Raw genomic sequence first — 23796 nt, 5'->3', positions numbered from 1 at the left:
TTTAAACTCACTTCTATTTACAATCCCTTCTAGCTTCCCCTTTTGTAATTCTAAATGATGTGTCCTCAGCAAAGGTCATAAGCCTCATACCTGTATGACCACATGATGCTAAGGTCGTCTTCTGTTACTTTGCTTCCATGCTTATTTTTTTTTGGCTGGGGTCCATCTCCTGAATCTGATACCTTCTCCTATCTTTAGCCCTTTTGATCCCGTAGATAAAAGTAATGCTCACCTTGAACAACATAGCTCAATTAAAGACAGTCAACACAGGCATGTAAAAGGCAAACCTTGTCTAATGAATCTGTGAAACAATACTGCACATTAAGGGAAATGCTGAGGATCTCATATATATGGATGTTCAAAAATGCACCACATCGCATCAGAGGCTCGTTGATGTAAGTAATACATTATTCATGGGAACATAGCAGCAAGGATCGGAAATTGGTTAAAAACAGCAATTCACTAGTGGGGATTAGTGGATCTAGAACTCAGCTTTGGGATCACTGTTCTTTACAACTAATATGGACTTGGCTATAGGCTGTATAAAAAAAATTGCAGGCAACATAAAGAGAGTGTGTAGTTAACAGAGGAGGACAATAAGTGACTTCAGAAGGGCAAGGTCAAGTAAACAAATTGGACAGATAAATATCAGATCAAACTTTATGCAGAGAAGTGAGGTAATGCATTTTGGAAGGAAAAACAAGTTAATAACAAATACACCAGGTGATAAAACCAGGAGCAAATCAGGGCTTTAGACATACAGATCTTTAAAGATCAGAAGACAAATTGAAAAAGTGTCAAGAAAAAAATAATTCTGGAATCTTAGGATAAATAAAGGCACACAAACAAAAACAAAGAGGTAATCTTAAACCTATATAACTTTGACTAGTCTTGAGTGTTTACTTTAGGAAAATGTCAAGGCCATAGAGATGATGCAGAGGACATGTCAAGAATGAGAAATTTTAGTTGAGGGGTGACCTCTGATGACCAAGAGGAGATTTGTTTTTCGAACAGCAACTATCGATAACATTTCTGCTATTGCCATTTACACCTTCGCCTGACCCATCTTCTCTTACTTTACTTAGCCCATTACCAACCCCTTTTGTCTTGCACCATGTTGTGCGTCATTTAATCATTCTTGCCTTCCACTCCCTTGCATTTCCTTTCCTCCCCTTTTCCCTGCCTCTGTATTTGCTTTAAGCTGGTTACATCTCTACTTTCTGAACAAAGGTCATCAAGCTGAAATGATAACTCTATTTCTCTCTTTATAGATATTGCCAGACCCGTCATGTATTGCCAACATCCACAATATTTTGCTGTTGTGAAATGGAAAGGTTAGGAAACAGACTGGATTTTCCTGGCCCAGTGGAGACTGGGTTAGAGGTGGTGGGAGGGAAGGGGGGTGTCGCATAGTTCTCTAATGCATTCCCACCTTTGGGGAACTTTCCCAGGAGTGGCTAGGAAGCAGGTTGACTGCCCACTCCACAGAAGTCCATTTAAGGCCCATCTGCAGGCCTTATTCTGAGCAGACACAGGTATTTTACTGCCACAGGGGCAGCACCCCTCTGTGTGGTGAAGCTGCTGACTCAATTCAGGTGGCCTCTCTGAGGCAGATCAGTAGGAAATCAAGGCTAGAGGCTCTTTGCCTCAATGATGATAGCATGGGGATGAAGAAGCTCAGCCTTCACTAAGAATAGGCCTGCAAAGGGGTTTTCTTCTATCGCACTCTCCTTACTGGTTTTGCAGGCCTTTAGCACAGCTTTTCTGCATTGGCAGCCTCCAAGTTGGAGTGCACTCATGGTTCCCGAACTGCCTCAGCAGCCTGCACCTCTCCTGATGAGGGTGCAGAGGCTCTAGAGTTGCTGGCCCTCCGATTGAACCTGCAGCATCGGTTGTACACCTGCCATCCATATGTAGGACGACAAGCATGGAGGTGGCATATTTGGAGTCTACCTTATGAAAACTGCACCATTGCTCTCTCTGCCAGCAACTGCAGTCTTAGGACTCCCATATGGCCCCAAGATTGGGGTCCTGAAGCCCAACGAAAAACCCAGTTCTTTTATTTTATGCAGAGGGTTGACAGAATGGTCCAAGCAGAAGCAGAAACAGTGGTGATAGCACAACAATTTTCAAAAGGGAAGTGAATAGATACTTGAAATTTGTTTATAGAAAAGGCAGAAGAATATAAAATTCAACAACTTTTTCCCTCTTTTTAATCTCTTGCCTTCATTCAAACTTTTCACTGTGAACTGCCACTGCAATAATAAGTTGCCACACTAATTATATTGATCTAACGTATTTTGAAATTATAGCTCTGCATTCTCTCAATTCTAAACAGTGTGATCAAACTCGTCAACAAGTGGGTGCCATTGACACATGACGGATTGCCCTCGAGATGATTGAGATCCACTACTATCTGTACTACTACTTATTTCCATGGAACATGACCCACAAACCAGTTGTCCAGGTGACCATATTTACTATTTCCTCTTTAATATTTACATACCTTTCTCTTTTTTAAATAATATTCCATACATGTATTGCCTCAATGACCTTTCTTCTCCATGTTAAACTTTCGTTTCTTTTTTTAAAAAATGTCATATTTGTATTGCCTCAATGCAAAAATATTCACTCTTCATCTTGCACCTGGCCATCTGTCATTTGTTCTTAAAGTTGCTACTTTTACTGTAGCTTCTTTTGCTCCAACATTCTCCCTCCATTCAGTTCCAATGAAGGGTCTATGACTTAAAAGTTAATTGTGTTTCTCTCCCGATAGATGCTGGCATATCTGCTGAGTTTTTCCAGCTTCCTCTGTTCTTCTTTCAGATGCCAGCAGTCGCAGTATTTTGCTTATTTTACTGCTTAGGAGCTCTTTCCCCCAACCTCCTCCAAGATATACAAGTAAAACTGTTGGTTCAGCTTGCTTCTGTTCCACGAGTTTCATGTTTTTGGATTATTCTTTTGCCCCCCCCCCCTCCCCCGTCCCTTTCCAGTACCCATCAACATTCATAACTCTTCTGATGCCCTCTACCACTTTAGCAATTTCAATTTCCTTTTAACATGATGTATCACTTATTCTCCAATTCTTACTAGCATTGTTTCTGATCATCATTTCTATTTTAGCGGGTAGGGCCTGGGTGGGATTGTGGTCGGTGCAGACTCGATGGGCCGAATGGCCTCCTTTGCACTGTAGGGTTTCTATGATTCTATGATTTTGAACAGCCATACAGCCAGCACCACCCTATTCAGTTTGGCTAAATTTATTCTCACCCTGAAAAATTTCTCTTAACCTCACTTGCCTCCTCCAAATAAAAGTGGGTGGATGCGGCTATATATGTCTTTTTGCAAAATACATGGGGCACTGTGTTCCACTCTAACAAAGACCCCTGCCCTGACTTTCCCTGTTACTCCAGTGACTGTTATTGCTGTTTAGTGCTCCTAACTGGATCAGAATTTCATTGCTTAGGGTTTTCAATTTTCTGTCACCTTTGGGTGGAGTATCTCAACCTCAGCTGGGGTTCTTGATCTCTTTTTCTGGCAACGAACTCCGCATACATTTTATAACGCACACTTCTGAAACTACCTGGATCACTCATCTTTCCAGACTGCTGCTTTGAAAGCCTCCATGTACCCATATTGTTGTTTGCACTCTGGTAGCTTCAGTATTCACATTGCAGTTTTTGAAATGTAATTTGTTCCACAGCTGAGGCCATCCTTCAGATAGGTCTCTTAACAGAGTCCACCTCATTTCCCATCTCTGCTTTCATATTTTCTCATACGATGACATGGTACCCTTTGTGCTCACCTTCTGCCCTACTAAACTGATTTTTCATTAGATCATCTTCCAACCTCTACAAAAGCACATCTTTGTTCCCGCACCGTATATGCTCCCAAACTCATGGCAGACATTCTGCTGATATTGCATATATAGATCTTAAACCAGAACACTACTCTGGAAGGATTTGTACATGTGCTGGCCTGTCTTTCCTACTTTTGAGTGTTGTGTCTGTGATGTTTCTAGCATTTCTATTATTTTAATTTAAAGCAGTTGCAACTATGTTTTCTTTGGTTGGAACTTTCTTTCCTTTAACATCTTTCTTGAAACTCATCCACCAGTTTTCATTTCAAGTATTTAAAAACCTTACTCCTTTCTTTCCCCTGCACCTGCAACACCCACCCCCCAACACCTGTTATTCTATTCAGTTGAGTTTATTAAATAGTTTGCCTGTCTTCCAGTTCTGAAAGTGGGCCCACAACCAAAATGTTTTCATTTTACTGATGCTGATTTACCTACTGTAGAATTCCAGGAATTCTTTTTCCAAGTTTACTAAAATGTAAACATTTTGAAGCTACTTAAATGATGACTATTTTATGCTAGTATGATTAAACACTTAAGGTTAGATGAAGAATAAGGGAGATGGTAGGGGGAGGGAGTGAGCTAGAGGGGGCAGGAGAGGGGGAGCAGGAGCATTTTCCTTTAAAATACATGCAACTTAACTAAATGTTAGCCTTGGTTCTCTGTCAGAATATCCTGGTTTTACTTCATGACCTGAGTACATAATCTATGTTGACCATTACCAAGGGAATGCTGCACGGTCAGAAGGACCATCTTTCAAATGAAACATAAAACACAGATCAAATATCTTCAACCTTCGGGTGGACAGCTATGATTCTATGGTACTATTTTAAGAAGGACAGGAAAATTCTCCCAGTGCCAACTTTTATCCATTCACTAACATCACTAAATATTTGGTCATCTATTTTACTGCGTTGAACACATTTTCCTATGCTACAACAAAGGTTACAAAAATACATCATTGACTGAAGTGCTTTAGAATATTCTGAGGTTGTGAAAGTTACACTTTAAACAAAAAAAATAAAATTAATCAACATCCATTAACCTACTGTGAACTGTCTTCATTATTTATTCGTTTAAGTTCACGTATATGCAGATTTCGGACTCTCTCCAGGCGTTCAAGCTCTGCTTGAATTTCAGCTTCTTCCTGTTTATTCAAAAGGGAAATAAATTTGACCATTGTTCAACTACTCAGTCATCCACATAAACTTACAATCAGATTTCTTAGAGTGGTAAATTTCATAATTCATCCAGGTTAGGTACGAAGTACAGTTGAGAACTTAAATTCAAGAACAATTAGCTATCATGAACTAAAGGCTGGCACAGCTGGTACCAATCTGAGCCAAGGCCCCATCATCTTGTATATAGATACACATATTAGTGATCTGGGCTCAAGGGAACTATATTGCAGTTTTCTTACAATACGAAATTGAGGGGCATGGCAAATTGTGAAAAGCTAACAGAAGATATAGACTAGAAAAGTAGGCAGCTAGTTAGCAGATACAGTTCAAAAGTTACAAAATATGAGGTAATAAATGTTGGTCAAAAAAGCAAAAGTATATCTTAAATGGAGTAGAGGAACAGACACACAAATCATTTAAAGAGTGTATTAAAATTGATATGATCAGAAAACAGATAAATCTAATCTTTGGTTTTAAATCTAGGGGCAAAGAGTACAATAGCAATGCAATGATGCTCAACTTGTATAATACTTCAGCTAGGCAGCTGTGAACAGCTTTAGACATTAAAATAATAGGAATGGTGCAGTGCAGACTCACTACAATATGTTAAAAAGTGGGGGATTTGTTACGAGAGAGACTTGGCAAGCACAGACTTTTTGACCTGTAGGAGAATGATTTTTTTAAAAACGGAATAGATGTCTTCATAAAACGTTATACAAGGTATATAGTAACAAAGTGACTTCTATTGGCTGGGAAGGTAGTAATGAGGACAGTCATAGAGGTCTACAGCACAGAAAAACGCCAGTCAGCACATCACGTTTGCACCGGTTAAAGACAGACCAGCAAACTATCCTAATCCCATTTTCCAGCACTTGGTCCACAGCCTTGTACACCTTTGCATTGCAAGTGCACATCTAAGTACTTCCTAAATGTTATGAAGGTCTCTATTTCTACCACCCTTTTACTTTCAGGCAATGAGTTCAAGACTCCCACCACCTTCTGTGTGAAAAAGTTTTTCCTCAAATCCCCTCCAAACCTCCTGCCCCTTATCTTAAATTTATGCCCCCTGGCATTTAATATAATCACAAAATAGAGAGGGGGGGGGGGTCTAAGAAATCCTTAATCATATGATTTCACTGCCACTATCCACTACTGTGGCAATAGTTTAAAAAACATAGCCATTTTAATAAAAATAAAATGAATGGGTGGTTGCAATCTAGGTTTTACACCAGATAGCTCATGCGGAGAAAATATGATAAATTATTTAATGGACCAAATTACTTATTTCTATTCTCTAACATGATGTTTATAAAAGGCCCACAACTCTATCAATTTAATAACATGTAAACTTAAAAATAATTCTAATCAATTAATTCTAAATTGAACTAATTTCCATTGGTTATGAAAACATTAACATAAATATGTTCATTAAAATGTTTTTTTTTAAAAGTACATTTAACTCAGAAGTTGTAAACTTCTAGTTTTCTTAAGCTGCAAATAGGATCATCTAAAGAATGCCCTAATTATAAATAACAATTCCACAGAAAGCACATCAAATAAACATACTGCAAAAAATATAATTGTATGAGATTATTTGCATAATTGAGAGGAACCAAGTTGTCTTTCTCAATCAATAGGAGACAGAAGAGAATATTTTTGAAGTCTTTAATTTAAGGTAAGATGGAGGAGTGAAAAGGGACCAGTCACCCACTTTGCATTCTGCCCAACATAGTTAAATAGTAAAATAATGGGGAAGACGACGCAAAATATTTACACCTTATATAGACAATGGCTCGAGCATCCGTGTTGACTGTGAGGTGACGATTAATCTCCAAATGTCCCACAGGTGTTAGGAACGTCAGGCTTTATAAACAGATATACTAGCTAGAATGGAGTTTGGGGTCTAGAGGTCAAATCAGTAAATCTGTAAGAACCTGAGGGGAGAGAGCAGGTGACAAAGGCAGCTGGCCCCGCACCTTAAGTGGACAAAACTTATTGCTCCCGGTGCAAAACCTTGTGGAAACATGCAATCAGATTAAAAAGATTGATTTCATGAGGATTTAAAGGAGGCTGGAAGAATCACCTAGCTTGGGAAAGAGAGCAGGAATCTCCCATGTAACCCTGAAAGCAAAAGCCAGGTCTTGGATTAGGTGTTAACTGGCTGGGTAAGGAAAAAGGAACCAGGCCTCTGGGAGCAGAGAATAGCTTTGGACTGGTTCTGGGAGAAGAGGTGCCTAAGTGTAAAGGATACATATGGCGGTCATTTTTAAAGGTAAATGGGGAAACTTATTTGTAGAGTACAAATTGCCTATAAGAATAGTGTTTAGTGAACGTTGCTTTTAGCTTATTACAGCAAAACTCTTAAAACTTGAAGTCTTGTGTGATCCTTCCAGGAATTTAAAATATCTATTTTAAACCACTATCAGTCTCTACCGAAATTGTAACAACATTAAATCTTTTAAAAGAAAATATTGACTTCTTGTAGAGAATTATCGTAAAGGAAAATACGATTGATATTTCAGCATCAATTGTTTTACATAATGTTGAATTATCTTTCAACTATTAGGTAATTCATGATAAAAACACAATTAGCAAGTGAGAAAAGTCAGCCGTGGCTCAGTAGGTAGCATACTTGCTCTTGAGTTAGAAGATTGAGAGTTCAAGTCTCATTCAAGAGAATTAAGCCCATAATCCAGAGATCTGGGAAGTACCGAGGGAGTTTGCACTGTCAGTGATCATGTCTTTTGATGAGACATTGAACTGATGTTCATCTGCCTCCTCAGCTGGACATACAAGATCCAATATTTACCCCTCAACTAACAACGCAAACAGATTATTTCATTGCTGCCTGTGGGATTCTGCCAAATACAAATTAGCTGTGCTGCATATCCCTACATTAAAATAGCAACTACATTTCAAAATACTTAATAGTAAAACTCTTTGGAACATCTTTACATAGTGAATGTCACTAAAATGTTTCTCCTTTCCCTTCAGCTTCAGTTACTGCAGATTTGGCCATGCAAAATTAATAGTTTTTGGGCGGATATTAAATCGCTTGTCAGATGCCTACACAGACATGGAATCTCATGGCTTTGATGTCTCCCCTTCAACCCCTCCACTTAAAAAACAAAATTAACACACCTTCTTAAGATGTCCTAATCTAAGTTTGAAGATCTCTTCCTGTTCATGGTACTCTGCTATTGTCAACCTGGTTAAGACAGGAACATCAAAAAATCAGTATTACCATTAGATTACAAAATTGACAAGCTGCTGCTGAGGAAGAAAATTCAAAGTTTATCGTACATCCAAAGTAACCCAGGCATACCCAAGATTCTAACATCTCCAAACCTTTTGTGTTAAGCCAATTCTCAAAAGAGTTGAAGATTATTAGTTTTGCATATGCTGTATTTCTGACAGCTGCAGGACAATGCTTCTGTGTAAGTCCTAATAATTTAATGTCCTATTTCTGTAGGATAATACAGCATGTGATTAGCATAGGATACTTCTTGGCATAGGTTTGATTCCCGACTTGGATCACTGTCTGTGCGGAGTCTGCACATGCTCCCTGTGTCTGCATGGGTTTCCTCCCATAGTCCAAAAGACATGCTAGTTAGGTGTACTGGCCATGCTAAATTCTCCCTCAGTGTATCTGAACAGGCACCAGAGTGTGGAGATTAGGGGATTTTCAAAGTAACTTCATTGCAGTGTTAATTTAAACCTACTTGTGACACTAATAAATAAATTTAAATTTAAGTATCAAAAATGTGGCGCCTCAACATTCAAGTTGCACTGTTTTTAAAAAGTAGCTTACATGCATTATTTCCACAGGATATAAAACTATTGAGCAGGGCTTGCTTCAGGTGTACTAACCTAGGCTTTAACCTCAGCCTCTTAACATCGAAAGACAGACAAGAATGCACAGTCAAGTCCACAAGTATCTGATAAATAACTTACAAAATTAAATGAATGAAGTAGCTCAACATAAATCCTTTTCTTACATTATTCAACAAATTAAATGAACCACTTTAAATGAAAGGCAACAATCCTGAAACATTTACTTTCCAACAACAGTTGCTTCTACTTTGGTCTCTTATTCAACTGGCATATAAGATAGTGCACAGGAAACCTTGTTGCTTTCCTAAACCTCCCAAATTCAACTTTAATTCAACTGAGGAATAGAACAATCAGCATTAGGGCAAACTGTGACATTGGTTTTAAGATGGCAAGGACATCGGAATCAACGGTATAAATTAGGTAACATAATAGGAGCAAGCCTTTGCCCTAGTGGCAGCATTTCAACTTGAAACAGAAGAAGCTGCTCCAGGCAGTCGTTGCAAGTGGAGACTAAAGTTTTGACTCGGAGTTCATCCAGCAGGAAACTCGCAAAGTGTAGGTGACCCCAGCACCGCTCCACCCCCCACAACTTCCATCATACAAATTGTCAGAGCCCAGGGATTTCCTGCAGTAAATAAACAGTCATTTCAAATTAATAAAGGGGTTTTCAGGCAAATGCACATTTCACTTGTGGGCCCTACTGTAGCAAGCCAATTTTGACATTACTGTCAAATAGATATTCAGTTGTTGGTATACATTGTTAACAGAGAGTTTGATTCTTAAAACAGGAATAATGGTACTGTTCATATACAGCAGGGTGAAATAAACTATATTCCAGATTGCTCCAGTTTCATCAGTTTCCCCAAGCATGTGCTTGGAAAAGTCTTGTGAATAACAGTGCATTGTTAAAAGCTTCAGATTTATTAAATTGACATGGAAATCTAAAAAGTAATTTATCAGAGTTAATGTTGCAAATATTTAAGAGTTCAAAAGAGAATAATCAATTTAGATCATGAAATGCATCAGTACATGTAGGGCTGACACATGTATGCCTATAGTGAAAACTGCTTGCACACAAAATTTCTGAAATCCCCATGAACATCATGAAATTATAAGAAAGTATTTTTTACATTTTGTTGGGCATGGACTCACTGCATAGACTATATAACGCAATAATACATTTCACAATAAAATATTAAAAATAAACTTACAACTGTGGAAGGTTTGGCCTAACAAAAGGATCATTTTCTGCACCATTGACAGCCTTAGTTTTGCGTTGTTTTAGCTCAGAGTTTGCTGCTGGGGTCTGCAAACTTTGAGTTGGAGGAGGTTTTCTCTTTGCTAGCAACTTTCTTTGTCTTTCTATTTCTTCCCTCTGTTGATTTATCCATTCCTGTTGTCTGGATTCAAAAAGCAGATATTAAGATTACATGTGAGCACATTTTAGGATTAATTGAATCTCCTCACTGCAGCTCACTCACTGAGCCAAAGGATGTTCAATATTTGAAAGATTGTCTGTCTGGAGGAGTTGGAAAAGTGGGAAATCTTCAATGGAGTTGGGAATAGTTGTGGGGTGAATAAAGAGCGCGTGAGGAAGAGGGAAATTACACAGGAAGCATTAGTTGGGGGTGCGGATGGAGATTTATGTGGCTGGGTGGTCAACTGTAGGAAAAAAGACGAGGAAAAAGGTAGACTGCAGGGAAGAAAAAAAGGTGGGGGGGGAGAGAGAGAGAGAGAGAGAGAGAGAGAGAGAGAGAGAGTGAAAGAGAGAGCATTGATACTTACTTTACAAGATTCTGAAATGCATAGCCATCAGTCCATTGCTCAGTGAACGAAGCACCATGTCGCACTGTAGTGAAATGCCCCAGCCGTAGTCTGTCCTGCATGCTCTTCTCTCTGCTAGACTGCTTCTCTTGCTTACTCTAAACCACAAGAATTGTTTTAATAGCTTATCCTTCTATTTTCAGAAAATTGTAATTTATTTTCATCTTATTGCTCTTTCATCTGGTGCTTCTTGTAAATGCCTGTGCAAGCAGGCTAAGTTCTTTCTTTCTAACAGTTAGATAGGGTAAACTCATTCTCCGCTATGGGAGCTGAGCAGTTAGCTAGCTAACTCGTTACTGTAGCCCCAGTTCAATTCTCTATAAATTCAAAGTCTTCAGTGCAGTCCAGGGCAAAAAGGAGTGTCCCAAGGATCAGAGTGCAAACTCGACAGGAAAAGGAGTTAGCTGCTTGGTGAGAATCTGGTAAGTGGATAAATTCTACTCCTTCCCTAGAGTTCAAAACAGTGCACAACTTGGTGGTTATTTAATAAAATATATGAACAGCACCATAAATAAGCAAATGATTTAATGAGGTAATTATTTAAAACACATTAAGGATAGCAGGACAAGTGATGTGTCAAGGCTGCAGCAGTGGGAGCACGTCCTAGATAACATTGTGATCCAGGGCAAACATGCCTACAGTGTTTGCAGCTTGAGGAACTTTGGCTCAGAGTCATTGTACAGGAGGCTGAGCTACAGACACTGAATTAACAGAGCTTCCAAGGTTATAATCTCTGGATTATTACTGGCATAGGGTACGTAAGATTAGAGAGATGAATACGTGGCTCAAAGACTGGAGTGGAAGAAGTGGATTTTTGTTTGTGAGACATTGCCATCAGTACTGGGGACAGCAGGGTGCCTACACCTGAATCGTGCTGGGACCAGTGTTCTTGCAAACCGCATAACTAGGCATTTTAAACTTAATGGGGGGGGGGGGGGGGGGGGGGGGGGGGGTGGTCTGGAGGGGTGAAGAAAATGAATATGGCAGCATTGCAGGGCAGCTATGTAGGTAATGACATCCAGAGTGCAACAGAAAAGAACGGTGTACAAACATAAAACAAAACTGTAGCAAATAGGATCAATGGGGGAAATAAATGATAAAAGGGCAAACTTAATGGCTCTTTACTTAAATGCACGTAGTATCAGCATAAAATAGGTGAAGTAATGGCACAAATTGAGGTTAATGACCATGATCTTATAGCCAATACAGAGACGTGGTTACAAGGAGGTTAAAGCTGGGAGGAAATATTCAAGGGTACTTGACCTTTCGTAAGGACAGGCAGGAAGGAAAGGGTGGTGACGTAGGTTTGTTAGTACAAGGTGGAATATGTAGAAGAGCAAAAATGATCTTCAGTCGGAAGGTGTAGAATCCATTTGGGTGGAGGTAAGGAAGAACAAAGGGAAGAAATCACTGGTAAGAACAGTCTATAAACTCCCTAACAGTAGCTATACTGTAGGGCAGAAAATAAATGTGCAATAATGAGGGCATGTAAAAAAGACAGTACATTAATCATGGGTGACTTTAATTTTTTGTGTGGATTGGGAAAATTAAATTGGTAGAGGCAGCCACGAGGAAGATTTGATTGAATGCATTTGCGACAGTTTCCTAGAACAATATGTTGTGGATCCAACTGAGAACACACTACTTTGGATCTGGTAATATGTAATGAGGAAGGTTTACTAAACAATGAATAAAAGATCCCCCAGGAAACAGTGACCATAACATGGTGGAATTTAGCATTCAGTTTGAGAGTGAAAAACTTGGGTCAGAAACAACTGTGATAAACCGAAGGAAGGGTATTTACAAAGGAATGGGAGCAAAGTTGGCTGGAATAGACTGGGAAAGGAGTTTAGCAAAAAGGACAGTTGATGAGCAATGGCTGACGTTTATGAAAATAGTTAATGACTCACAACAAAGATACAGTGAGGAAGAATGATTCTAAGAAGGGGATAAACCAATTATGATTGACCAAGGAAGTTAAGGATGGTATTAAAACCGAAAGAAAATACATACAATGTGGAAAAGATAGTGGTAAGCCAAAGGATTGGGAAAGTTTTATAAACCAAAGAAAGATAACCAAAAAGAGAGAAGAAAAACTATGAGGGTAAAGTAGTGAGTAATATAAAAATGGACAGCAAGAGCTTCTTTAAATATATAAAAAGGCAGGGACACCGAAGTGAACATATGAATTCTATGGAAAGATATACTGCCATTAGAGGCAATACAAAGAAGGTTCACCAGGTAGATCACAGGTATGGAGCAGAGGTTGAGCCTGTACTCATTGGAGCTTAGAAAAATAAGCAGCAACCTTATTGAAGCATATTGATTCTTGGGGGGCTTGACAGGGTAGGTGCTGAGAGATTGTTTCCCCTTGTCGGATCAGAGTGAGGGGTTGACAGATGAAAAGGAATTTCTTCTCTTAGAGGGTAGTGATTCTGTGGAATGTTTTACTGCAGAGAGCTGTAGGGGCTGGGTGGTTAGTATGTTCAAGGCTGAGATAGACAGATTTTTAATCAGTAAGGAAATCAAGTGTTATGGGGTTAAGACAGGAAGTGGAGCTGAGGAATATATCAGATCAGTCATGATCTCATTGAATAGCACACTCAAGGGCCGAATGGTCTACTTCTGTTCCTACGTCTTATGGCATTAAAGTAACATTTGTACATTTGCTATAAACAGAACAGATGCTCAATGAGATGGAGATGTACAGCAGTTAAGACTGGCACTCCACTGTGGGATTACTTCAAAAACAAGGTTCTATTTTACACCTTGCACTATTTAGCTATCAGGTAAATTAAGGTATCTTGATAATTTAGTGAAGGAAAAGGCAGATGCACCAGAAATGCTCCTATCCAAAAGCAAACATACAGACAGAAACTGTACATAGGGGTGGGAGTAATTTACTTCACTAAGACAACTTGGGAAGGGGGTGGGAAGGAAGTTTGAGATTTTACACAGTTTAGATCAACACAAGTAAAATTCAAAAGTCAAAAATTGAAAACAAGCGTACTTCACAACTGCAGTTCAGGATCATTCACGGCTGTAAAACTTTTGCTTTTTTATTGAATAGATAAAAATGTTCTGTACAACTTTGGAAAAACTTCTAGATGGAGTGTTGGAAAGTGTGAGGTCAATCATCAGAATATTTTGTAAATGTTGAGAAGCTAAGAACTGTGGAGAAGCAGTGAGATTTAGGGGCCCATGTACGAAAATCATTAAAAGCTAGTGGCAAGGATAAAAATGATTAAATGGTCAATAGAATTTTAACCTTTATTCTAACCAAAGGATGGAAATTATACTTTATTTGTATAAAGGTCTGATTAGACTACATCGTGAGTACTGCATTCAGTTTTGGACACAGTTTCTCAGGAAAAATACATTTGCCTTGAAGGGGGTGCAGCTCAGACTCAGCAGATGTGGGAACAAAAAGGGTTAGATTGTGGACAGGTTGAATAAACTAGGCTTGTATTCCCAGGTGCATTGATAATTAAAGGGGTGTCTCGTTGAAATGTTTAAGATGATTAAAGGATTTGATAGAGTAGATAAACTATTTCTTCTAGTGGAAGAGTTTAGAGCAAGAGGGTATAACCTTGAATTACAAACAAGACAGCTCAAGGGTGATGTCAGGCAACATTTCTTCACACAAAGCATAGTAGAAATTTGGAACACTCATCCCATAAACTGGTTAATAGAACAAGCTGGAGGAGCAAAAGTACTTCCACTTGCTCTCATGATCTTGAAACATACTGTGTAAAGTTATAGTTCTACTTATCATCTTACCTTTTCAATTAATAACTTTTTGCTCATTGTCATGCACTTGTTTAACCGTTCTTTGTACTTTTCAAGCAGTTTTTGTTGTTCATCTATTTGCCTCCTTAAATCACAGTTAGCCTGTCAAAATGCCAGATAATATTGTTACACATAGCATAGCAATCCATTTCCAATTTCATATTTTTCAATTATATTCTCATATAGCATTAAATTTGGTGAAAGATTATTGAAAATTACTTTGTATCATGCAGGTTTTTGATATTATAATCTACAACAATGTTTCATCCCTGAAGGGCATTTTAATTAGCAGCATGTTATGGGTCTGTATGTTGCCATTTCCCAATCACCTGAACCTAGAGAAAGTTACTAATTGCTCATTAGAAAAAGACAGACTTGAATTTATGTAGCAGCTTTCAAACTCAAACCATCTCAAACAGCCAACAAATGAGCACTTTTAGAAAAGGCACAAGAATGCTGGGCAATGGATCTACCTGATGCCCATATTCTGCTTTCCAAAATAAGAGGTTCAGAAAAGAACTAGACTAGTATAAAATATAATTGAACTTGTAAATACAAATGGATACTTGGTTCTAATCAATTTAGGAATGATGCAAATAAAGGCGCAGAGAACAGTATTGGGGGCACGCAATAATACAGGTCATACAGGATGCAAGTTGGATGCATTTGTTTATGTTGTCCCAGTACAATGGTATGTACATCAAACCAAATGCAAAGTCTCTAGTTATTTGTAGCAGAAACCAGTGTTGTTTTCCAGGAGGGAAGAAAAATCACATGATGCAGTATATCTCAACTTGCTTTTAATAAATAACCACATGAAAAAGATACTGCATTACAAACCAGAGCACATCAAGGGCATGACATGAAAGTGGATTTTAAAACTGTGAGGATAGCCACTCATAAGTTTTTGTGAAATGGTGGACATGAATTATATCCTCTAGGGCCCCTCCTGCTCCTTTTGTAAATAAACACATCTTGCAACATTGCACTTTTAAGATAGTGGCCTGGTTTTGCAGGAGTAATTATGATGAAACTGTTAGTGTTGGCCATCATCTGAAACTGACAGCAACTCTGGAGTCCACGTACCGACGGAATAATGCAGCAAGCCGGATCACTGCTATCAGTGATTCTCTCTGCAGATGAGCTGTTGAAGTCCTCCCAGAATGCACTCAAATAGAAATCGCTGAACTAATGAGAACTTCCCAATTACACTATTAACCTTTCTGTAACAACTCTTTACAACACCTTATTGAATGCAGTGTATCTGGGTTTTAGCAGCATACTAAATTCACAGTGACCACTAAACGGCCTCAATGGCCCTGAAGGCATAATTCTATGGGCTGTATCTTATATGCCCTTGTCAGGGGTGTTTCTAGTGGCAGGGGAGCATGTAAAACAGGGCAGGTACCCACCTTATAACTTACCTTGAGCTTACTCCCACAAGACAAGAGTGGGGGTGGGTGGGAGTCAAAATCAGCAGCCTGCCAGCCATATTCAAATAGGTAATCAAGAGTCAATTAGGCTCGTTATCAAGGCATTTGACCCTAATGATGCACTGCTCATGTCATGAAATGTTTGGCATGGTCAGAAAGGCGTTAGCAGCAGTCTAATTATATTTAAAGGGAGCATTCAAAGTGCAGGAAGGAAGGGTTTGATCATTGGGGGGCAGTCCTTTTCAGATTCGGGGACAGCACTGTCCCCCCCTCCCCCCAAAAATCAAACACCCCCCCTTCTTTGACCATCCCCCACAGCCTGAAATCCAAATCCCCGCCCTCTCCCTGATCATTTGAAAGCCTCTGTGACCAACATCACAGGGTTAACAGCTTCAGGAAGCCTTAGTCTTTCTCTGTCTTCTTCTTGTAGCCTCTAACTCATGACACCGCCAGGACTGATGGAGTTGGTGGCCAATCGGATTGGCTGGCAGCTCCAGAGGGAAGAACATCCCACCCCCATGAGGTGCAGAAGTTCCACTTGGCCCTTATTAACCCCAAGTTCCCATTATGGCTGTGGGGCAGGCCACCTGTCCCCTGTTTTATTCAGCCCTATATTTATGTAATGTTAAATTTCTCCATAGAGGTAGGTTCCACTAATCAATTTTTTCAGGTTTACAATATTTTAACTTCTACTTTAATCAAATATGCATGCCCTATTTATCTCATCATCTGTAAAATTTAAAATTACAACTATTGGAATTTGGTGGTTTGGCTTGCTGGAAGGTCATGTGTGTGAATATTTCAATGTGATTGACTGTCTGATGACATCCCCAATATTGGGACGCTAGAGGGGGCCTGCATATGCACGCTGGAGATTTGTGCATGACAGTGAGTTTGTGTTCGCGAATGAGTCCATGTGAGAGCGTGAGTCTGTGAGACACCAAAAGCCCTGAGACTGGGAGTGAGTCACAAAATGTTCCCACAGAGCAAGCCGGAAGAGGAAGACTGAAAGACAATCCACTTCAAATCCCATTTTTGTATGAATTCTGCTGGTGCTAGCAAGGAGTGTGTGTCATTTGAGGCGATTGGAAGTTCAGTATTAGTTAAACCTAACTCCTTAGCTCAGGCCAGGTTCCCCACCCCTTCTCATGACCAGGACTTGTGGCAGACTCTGTGGCCCTGATTTTATCGGCACGGCCGCCCCGAAACCAGGGCAGGTGAGGCTCGCAGAACGGCATTCCCCGTTGGCCTCAGGCCCGATCTTCGGAGCCTCGGGCCGCCATGCTGGTAAAATCAGGGCCTGTCTGTCTCTCTTTGCTTCATAAGTGAAAAGGCAAAAAGATTTTATTGGTGAACTCTGCCACTTTTTAATAGGTATTTTATTAATTACTCTTTTTTGAAATCTTCATTTTATTGCTTGGTTATTGATTAATTTAAAAATTCATGTTGCGAAACCCTATTTTACTGAAATCGAATCATTGGCCCTTTGAGAAAGAAAAATATTGAAATATGGACTCCCCTGCACGCAAAAGGTTGGACAAGCCTGGAGTGAACAATTAACATTTCCATCCAATGCAGATCAGCAAAACTAACAAGTTTGAACTATTCAGATGGAACAAACAGAACATGAATCAAAGGCAACCATGATTTCCAGTTCTGATCAAAGCATGGAAGTACATAGAATAGCCACAAGCCTAATACCTGGCATGAGAAATTAGTTACAAAGAAATAATTATTTGCTTTTCAGCCTTAAAAGGATGCATCTGAGCTGCTATTAGGACTACATAATAGTATAGACAAAATTACAAGAGTAAACTACTGAATAGTACAGTGCCACACAAGGTTCAAAATATTAAAAAACAAATGAGTTGTACAGTTATATAACAATTCAAACCATAATGCTGGATACATTATTTACTTAAATTACTTTTGTTTCATCTTGAAATGAATCCCAATCATTTGGTAACCTGCAACTAATTTTATTAGAAAATTAACACTGACCTTTTCCCCCCCAAATGAGAGTGAAGTATATTATTGATCATCAACATTACTCATTGTTGTAGCAATGTCGACCTGGGAAGATTTCAGAAATCAAGCTCATTACAAGTATCCTTGCAACAATCACTCCATTATATCTTGTGCAGCAAGATTTAGATTCACACTTCCTTTGTCAGCATTTAAATATCCCTGTTTATTAGTTTTCATTTGACTATCTAAATAATATTGGTTCAGAAAGCCACCTGCTATTGGTGGAGTGTAATCAGCAGATCGTATTGTTAACACGATTACTTACTCTCAGCAAGTCATCTATTCTGCCTTCTTTCTTCTCAAGGTCCAGATTCTTATTGCTTTCAAGTGCAGCCAACTTTCCCATGGTGAGTTCAGTCTTCATAAAAATAAGGCATTAACTATTACAATCAAAATATGCCAAAAGTGCATACATTGCAGGAAAACATTTTTTTTTTTTAAATCCCGCTCTCGAGGTTTGCATGCTTAATCTACAATATATTAAAACTGCCAGTCTCAGAATGTCAAAAGGCACTGTAAATTTAACATTACATGGTAAATTGCAAACAATGAAACTACACCTGACATTATAGGACGGCATTAATGCCAGTCCTCAAATAGAAACGGCAGCAAGACAGAAACCATGCAAGCAGCCTGCCTCTAATAAAAAAGCAAGTGGAGGACTCATGGGAGCTCTAAAGTAAACAGAGTGCTAAAAAAAAAGTATAATAGTGAAAATGAATGATTAGATGTTAGAGACCCAACATGACAAATGCCATGAAATTCCAACAGGGTACAATTTCCCCCCCTTCCCCCAACAACAAATACACCATCCCACTCCCCTTGTCCATGAAGGCTGATGAAATAATCATATACTCTCCACAACAAATTTAGAAAGGAACAGCATCAAAAGTTATGGCAGGTGACATTTGGAACACAAACTGAAGCAGGTAGCAAAGGAAACCGCCACCACACCTACAAGAAGCAAGCTGCGCTTCCTGTTCCAGCTCAATTCAGACAACACCGTTCAATCAGCATTTACCTGAGTCGTCTTGCAAGAGATAGAAATTAGTTTTGGCTGTAAAACAGAAAGGTCCGCAAAAGCTAGTGCAGTGGGGGATGGACTATTCTGCCGAACCTAAAACAAAGAGAAAAATATTTTACAATACTGAGTGGGGTATCATACTGATAATTGCAAAGGGACAGGTAAATGACCCACATTCTTAATAAGTGAAGACATGTGGAAAAATGACTAGGGAATGCTGTTGAAAGTTAAATGAAATTGAAAAAAGTAACTTGGTTATCTAGTTAAACACTTTTTGGAAAAATACATGAATGCTACCAACAAATTTTTGAATGGGTTGACGTAAACCAAGTTGCAGATCTAAAGCAGGGAAATCTGGACTAATTTGCTTCCAAATTATCTACCACATCTAGTAAAGGGTTAACTGTTTTGTCCAGATTTTCACTTGTGTGTGTATTTCAAAGGTTTGGCAGTGACTCATCATGAATAAAATTTGTCAATAAAAAATTGCTGGATAAATTCAGGAGGCTGCTAGCATCTGTGGAGACTGTACAACTTCTTCAGAGGGCCGTCTGATGGCCCCAGACACTCTTCCGAGGAAATATACACCTTTGGAATTTGAAAGCATGTTGACTGCTGAATATGGAATTGATCACTGGTTGAGTACTCCACAGGGTCTTCAAGTTGGCCTGGTCAAAGTCACTGACATCCTCTCTAGTCATGATACATCATCCCTTTTTTGTCCTTCAATAGTCCAGCTTGTGACAATATAATCTTCCTCTGCCAATTGTGGTTCCACAAACAGACAATTCAACTCAGCATCCAGAGAAATGGGTTCTCTGTTCAGAGCCCCAAGGGTCCATAATTGGCTGCTTTCCTTCCTTAAATGCTGCCCCTCAATATGGTCACTGATCAGCCCCAATCAACTTCCATAAATGCAACTGACAATTAGCTCTACTGCACCATTACCAAAGACCCAGTGAGAACCTTAGTTGTCAAACTGCACGTTCATCATTACTTTCTCAGGGGGCTATGGAAATTTGACATGTCCACTATGACTCTCATCAACTTGTATAGATGCACCATAGAAAACATCCTTTCTGGCTGTATCACAACTTGGTATGGCTCCTGCTCTGTCCAAGACCACAAAAAATTACAAAGAGTCATGGATAAAGCCCAGACCATCACTCAAACCAGCTTCCCATCCATTGACACTGTCTACACTTCCCGCTGCCGCGGAAAAGCAGCCAGCATAATCAAGGACCCCACGCACCCTGGACACACTCTTTTCCACCTTCTTCCATCGGGAAAAAGATACAAAAGTCGGAGGACACCTAACAAATAACTCAAAAACAGCTTCTTCCCTGCTGCCATCAGACTTTTGAATGGACCTACCTCGCATTAAGTCTTTCTCTACACCCTAGCTATAACTGTAATACTACATTCTGCGCTCTCTTCGTTCCTTCTCTATGTACAGTATGCTTTGTCTGTATAGCACACAAGAATACTTTTCACTGTATACTAATACATGTGACAATAATAAATCAAACCAAATAATATCCTCTAATTGAATAATGCTCCCTTCCCATGGACTCCATCGCCTTCAATGGCTGCTTAATCAAGCTGAACAAGTCACTGACAAGACCACCTCTTAGCTTTTACCCATCCCCAGTAACATCCACATTTCTTGCTTCTGCAACACTGTACAGCAACTACCTCACCTGCACGACACTGAACCTTCCCCATGATTTAGTCACTTGTAGACTTTTCTTTGAATATTCTACTGCACTGGCTTTAATTTCTACAGCTTTTGATTGGTCAAAACCTCTACTGCCAGTGTCCTCTTACTTGCCCATCACAGCTCTGCTTAGTGACCTAGATTAAGTCTCTGTTCCTCCAAAAGACTGAACTCATCTTCACCCTTATCTGCAAATCGTTTTATGGTCTCAACTTTTTTTGCAACCATCTCCAGCCTTGTGACCCAGTTATCTTGACCCTGGCTTTCTCCACACTCCTCCTACCTCAATTTTGCTATCCAGAACTTCCTCCCTAAACCTATCCAACTTTCTAATCTTTTTGTCTTCAAAAGTCTCACACCTCTGATCAAACCTTCAAACCCCTCATAATTCCCCAAAGCTTCAAAATCTATGAAGTGCTGTGGGACATTTTCGTACTTCAAATGGGTTACATAAATATAATTCACTGCCTTCAGTGGAATGAATAGGTACACCTTACAAGACACAGTCAGTGCCTTGAGCAAGTAGTGCAAATATACATGTGGTTGCTTAAAAAACCCAGAAGAGATCATTCATATTACAAGACAGCATTCATCTTGAGAGTTTGATTTAAGCAGCTTGGAGAACAACTGAATAGTCATTCTAATTACAGATATGTCTTAAATTATGACTTGTGCTGTGTGATTACATTATGAAGCATTTCCTATCAATAATTTAATTGGTTGAACATTTAGTAAAAAAATGGAAGAAATTCAATTCAGACCATACAAATAGACTTGCGACATTCTTTTTTAAATGTGCAGGGTTTATTATTTTCTCCATGCCTAGATAATTCAGACAACATATTACTCAAGTTGAAACCCATTTCTTTTACATTTCTCTGACACTTTATACCACCATGCAGGATTCTTTTAATAAAGCTAAATAAATGCTCACTCCTTGTGCTCTTACACAAGGAGGTATGCAGAAATTATTTATTCGCTTTTAATTTTTTTCTGCTTTTTAAATGGAATGCATATAAGTCAGCTAATACTCAAAACTTAAAATCAAAAAAAAAAGTTGTTGTTTTGCCAAGAATACAACCTTCTATACATATCAGTAACGAGGTCACGGTTTGCTAACAGTTTACGTATGGGAAATTTCAAACTTACAGATGAAGTAGCAGAATGAGAAAAGGAATTCTGAGGGGATCGAATTGAAGGTGGCACTCCTCTCACTGGACTGGTACCATTACCGCCTGTGTACTGGAAAATTTGAAGAAAATCCACCCTGTAATTCCTGTATTCTTGAGACATTCAGAAAACTAAACGATCTCTATTAAAATAGTAGCCTCAACAAATTAATCCATTAAAATCAAACAATGCTATTGTAATTAACAAGTTCCTGGTAAGGCACAGCACAGGAAATCATCCGCATAGCAAAACAGCAGAAATGGAATGCCAACAAATCACATTTACTGCAATTGCTTCTGAGGGACAAATATGCACCAACAAGTTTTAGAATTTGTATTCTCAAGTTTAAATAAGTAAACAGAAATAAACATTTTGGAACATTCTGTGATTCAAAATAATCTATATAGTGCTTACATCAAAATAGTCACTAATTTTATGTCCTCTTCCACCAGCTTTACCTGAACAGAAAATAAAAATAATTATCTGATAATATACAACTGTGTATATAAATACTGTCAACTGAAGCATTACTTTCCCAAATTATCTTTAATGTATTGAAAACAGACATCTAGTTAATCCTTGACAAACTATTGAACTTTGCAGGAACACATCTCATTGTTTATCCATATTCCCCAAAATATCTTACTTTAAAAGATACTACACCACACTGTTACACACATCCACCCACCACTAATGCAGAGTGCCAAGATCAATTGTTATGTTAGTCATTTTGTTTTCAAGAGTTGTTTACAATGAAGCACCAATACAACTTCCTTCCGATTAGGAAACTTGCTATGCTGGGAATTACAGGGATGCATTAGTGGCCTATTAGTGCAACACAATATGCTGGAACACCAAAGTGTTGCGTAACTATATAATATCAGGAATAGTATTATTAGTCAACCAGTTAAAATTAACCTGATTTTTGGGTTGGAAGAATTATCATCTGGTCAGTAAATTCTCCATTTTATTTTAAACAATGCAATTTAGATTCAGTTCAATGACCCACTATTTGTCATTCCTACACACTTGGAACTTAAACTAAATGTAATATGGTAAAATTCCAAAGATGTGCCAACATTCCTGCCAATGTGGAAAGATACCATTTATATAAGCATCTATGATTGCTTTGCAGCAAGGACACCGCATCCACCATCTACATGGACACGAATGGGAAATTCATCAAGAATTGCGCTATATATTCTACATAATCCTACATACGTATGACCCAGCTGCAAACGTCACTCCCCTATCATGTCCAGGTAGATACAAAAGCAAAATATTGCAGATAATGGAAATCTTTTTTTAAAAGTTTAAAAGTCGGAAATACTCAGCAGGTCCGGCAATATATACAGAGCAATATACCACATGTCTGGCAGCTTTGTGAAGAGAGAAACAGCATTAACGTTTCAGTTCTTGACTTTTCTGATGGGTCACAATGTTTATTCTGCTTTTCTTTCTTCTAATAGAGATCATTTAGTTTTCTGCAATATTTTGCTTTTGTATCTACGTGGACATTATAGGGAAGTGACATTTGCAGCTGTAAACAAATATATAGGTTATACGTATGTAGAATTGTATAGAATATACAGGACATTTGGACCAACTAGTCCATGCCAGTGTTGATGCTCCACACAAGCCTTCTTCAATCCTATTCATCGTAGCCCATATATGTATTCTTCTATTCATTTGTCCCCCTTATGTTAATCCAGCTTCTCCTTAAATACCTCTATTCTATTCGTCTCAACCGCTCTTTGTGGCAAGTTCCACATTCTAACCTCGAATAAATTTTCTCCTAAATTCCCTATTAGATTTATTAGTAATCATTTTATATTCATGACATCTAGTGCATGTCTCCCTTAAGCGGAAACATTTATCTACCTCCAGCTCACCAAATTTTATCATAATTGTAAAGACCTCTATCAGGCCACCCCTCAGTT

General features: G+C 38.8%; 1 protein-coding gene across 9 annotated transcripts in view; it reads right to left on the bottom strand.

Annotated features, from left to right (window-relative positions):
- tlk1a (tousled-like kinase 1a) overlaps positions 1–23796 on the bottom strand; it is a 184374-nt gene that overhangs the window by 52557 nt on the left and 108021 nt on the right. For all 9 annotated transcript variants that reach the window (XR_013499538.1, XR_013499537.1, XM_078228368.1 and 6 more), the window contains exons 5-13: positions 22271–22314; positions 21836–21928; positions 18967–19062; positions 18211–18303; positions 14476–14586; positions 10657–10793; positions 10083–10271; positions 8179–8245; positions 4906–5003 (exon numbers count right to left, since the gene is read on the bottom strand). Coding sequence is in view for 7 of the 9 variants with exons in the window: in XM_078228368.1 (XP_078084494.1) it covers positions 4906–5003; positions 8179–8245; positions 10083–10271; positions 10657–10793; positions 14476–14586; positions 18211–18303; positions 18967–19062; positions 21836–21928; positions 22271–22314 (928 nt within the window). In the remaining 2 variants the exon portion in view is untranslated. The remainder of the gene's footprint in view (positions 1–4905; positions 5004–8178; positions 8246–10082; positions 10272–10656; positions 10794–14475; positions 14587–18210; positions 18304–18966; positions 19063–21835; positions 21929–22270; positions 22315–23796) is intronic.

The sequence above is a fragment of the Mustelus asterias genome, chromosome 14 (genome assembly GCF_964213995.1).
Source record: "Mustelus asterias chromosome 14, sMusAst1.hap1.1, whole genome shotgun sequence".
In the NCBI taxonomy this organism is placed as follows: Eukaryota; Metazoa; Chordata; class Chondrichthyes; order Carcharhiniformes; family Triakidae; genus Mustelus; species Mustelus asterias.
This window is presented reverse-complemented; position numbering and strand designations above follow the sequence as displayed.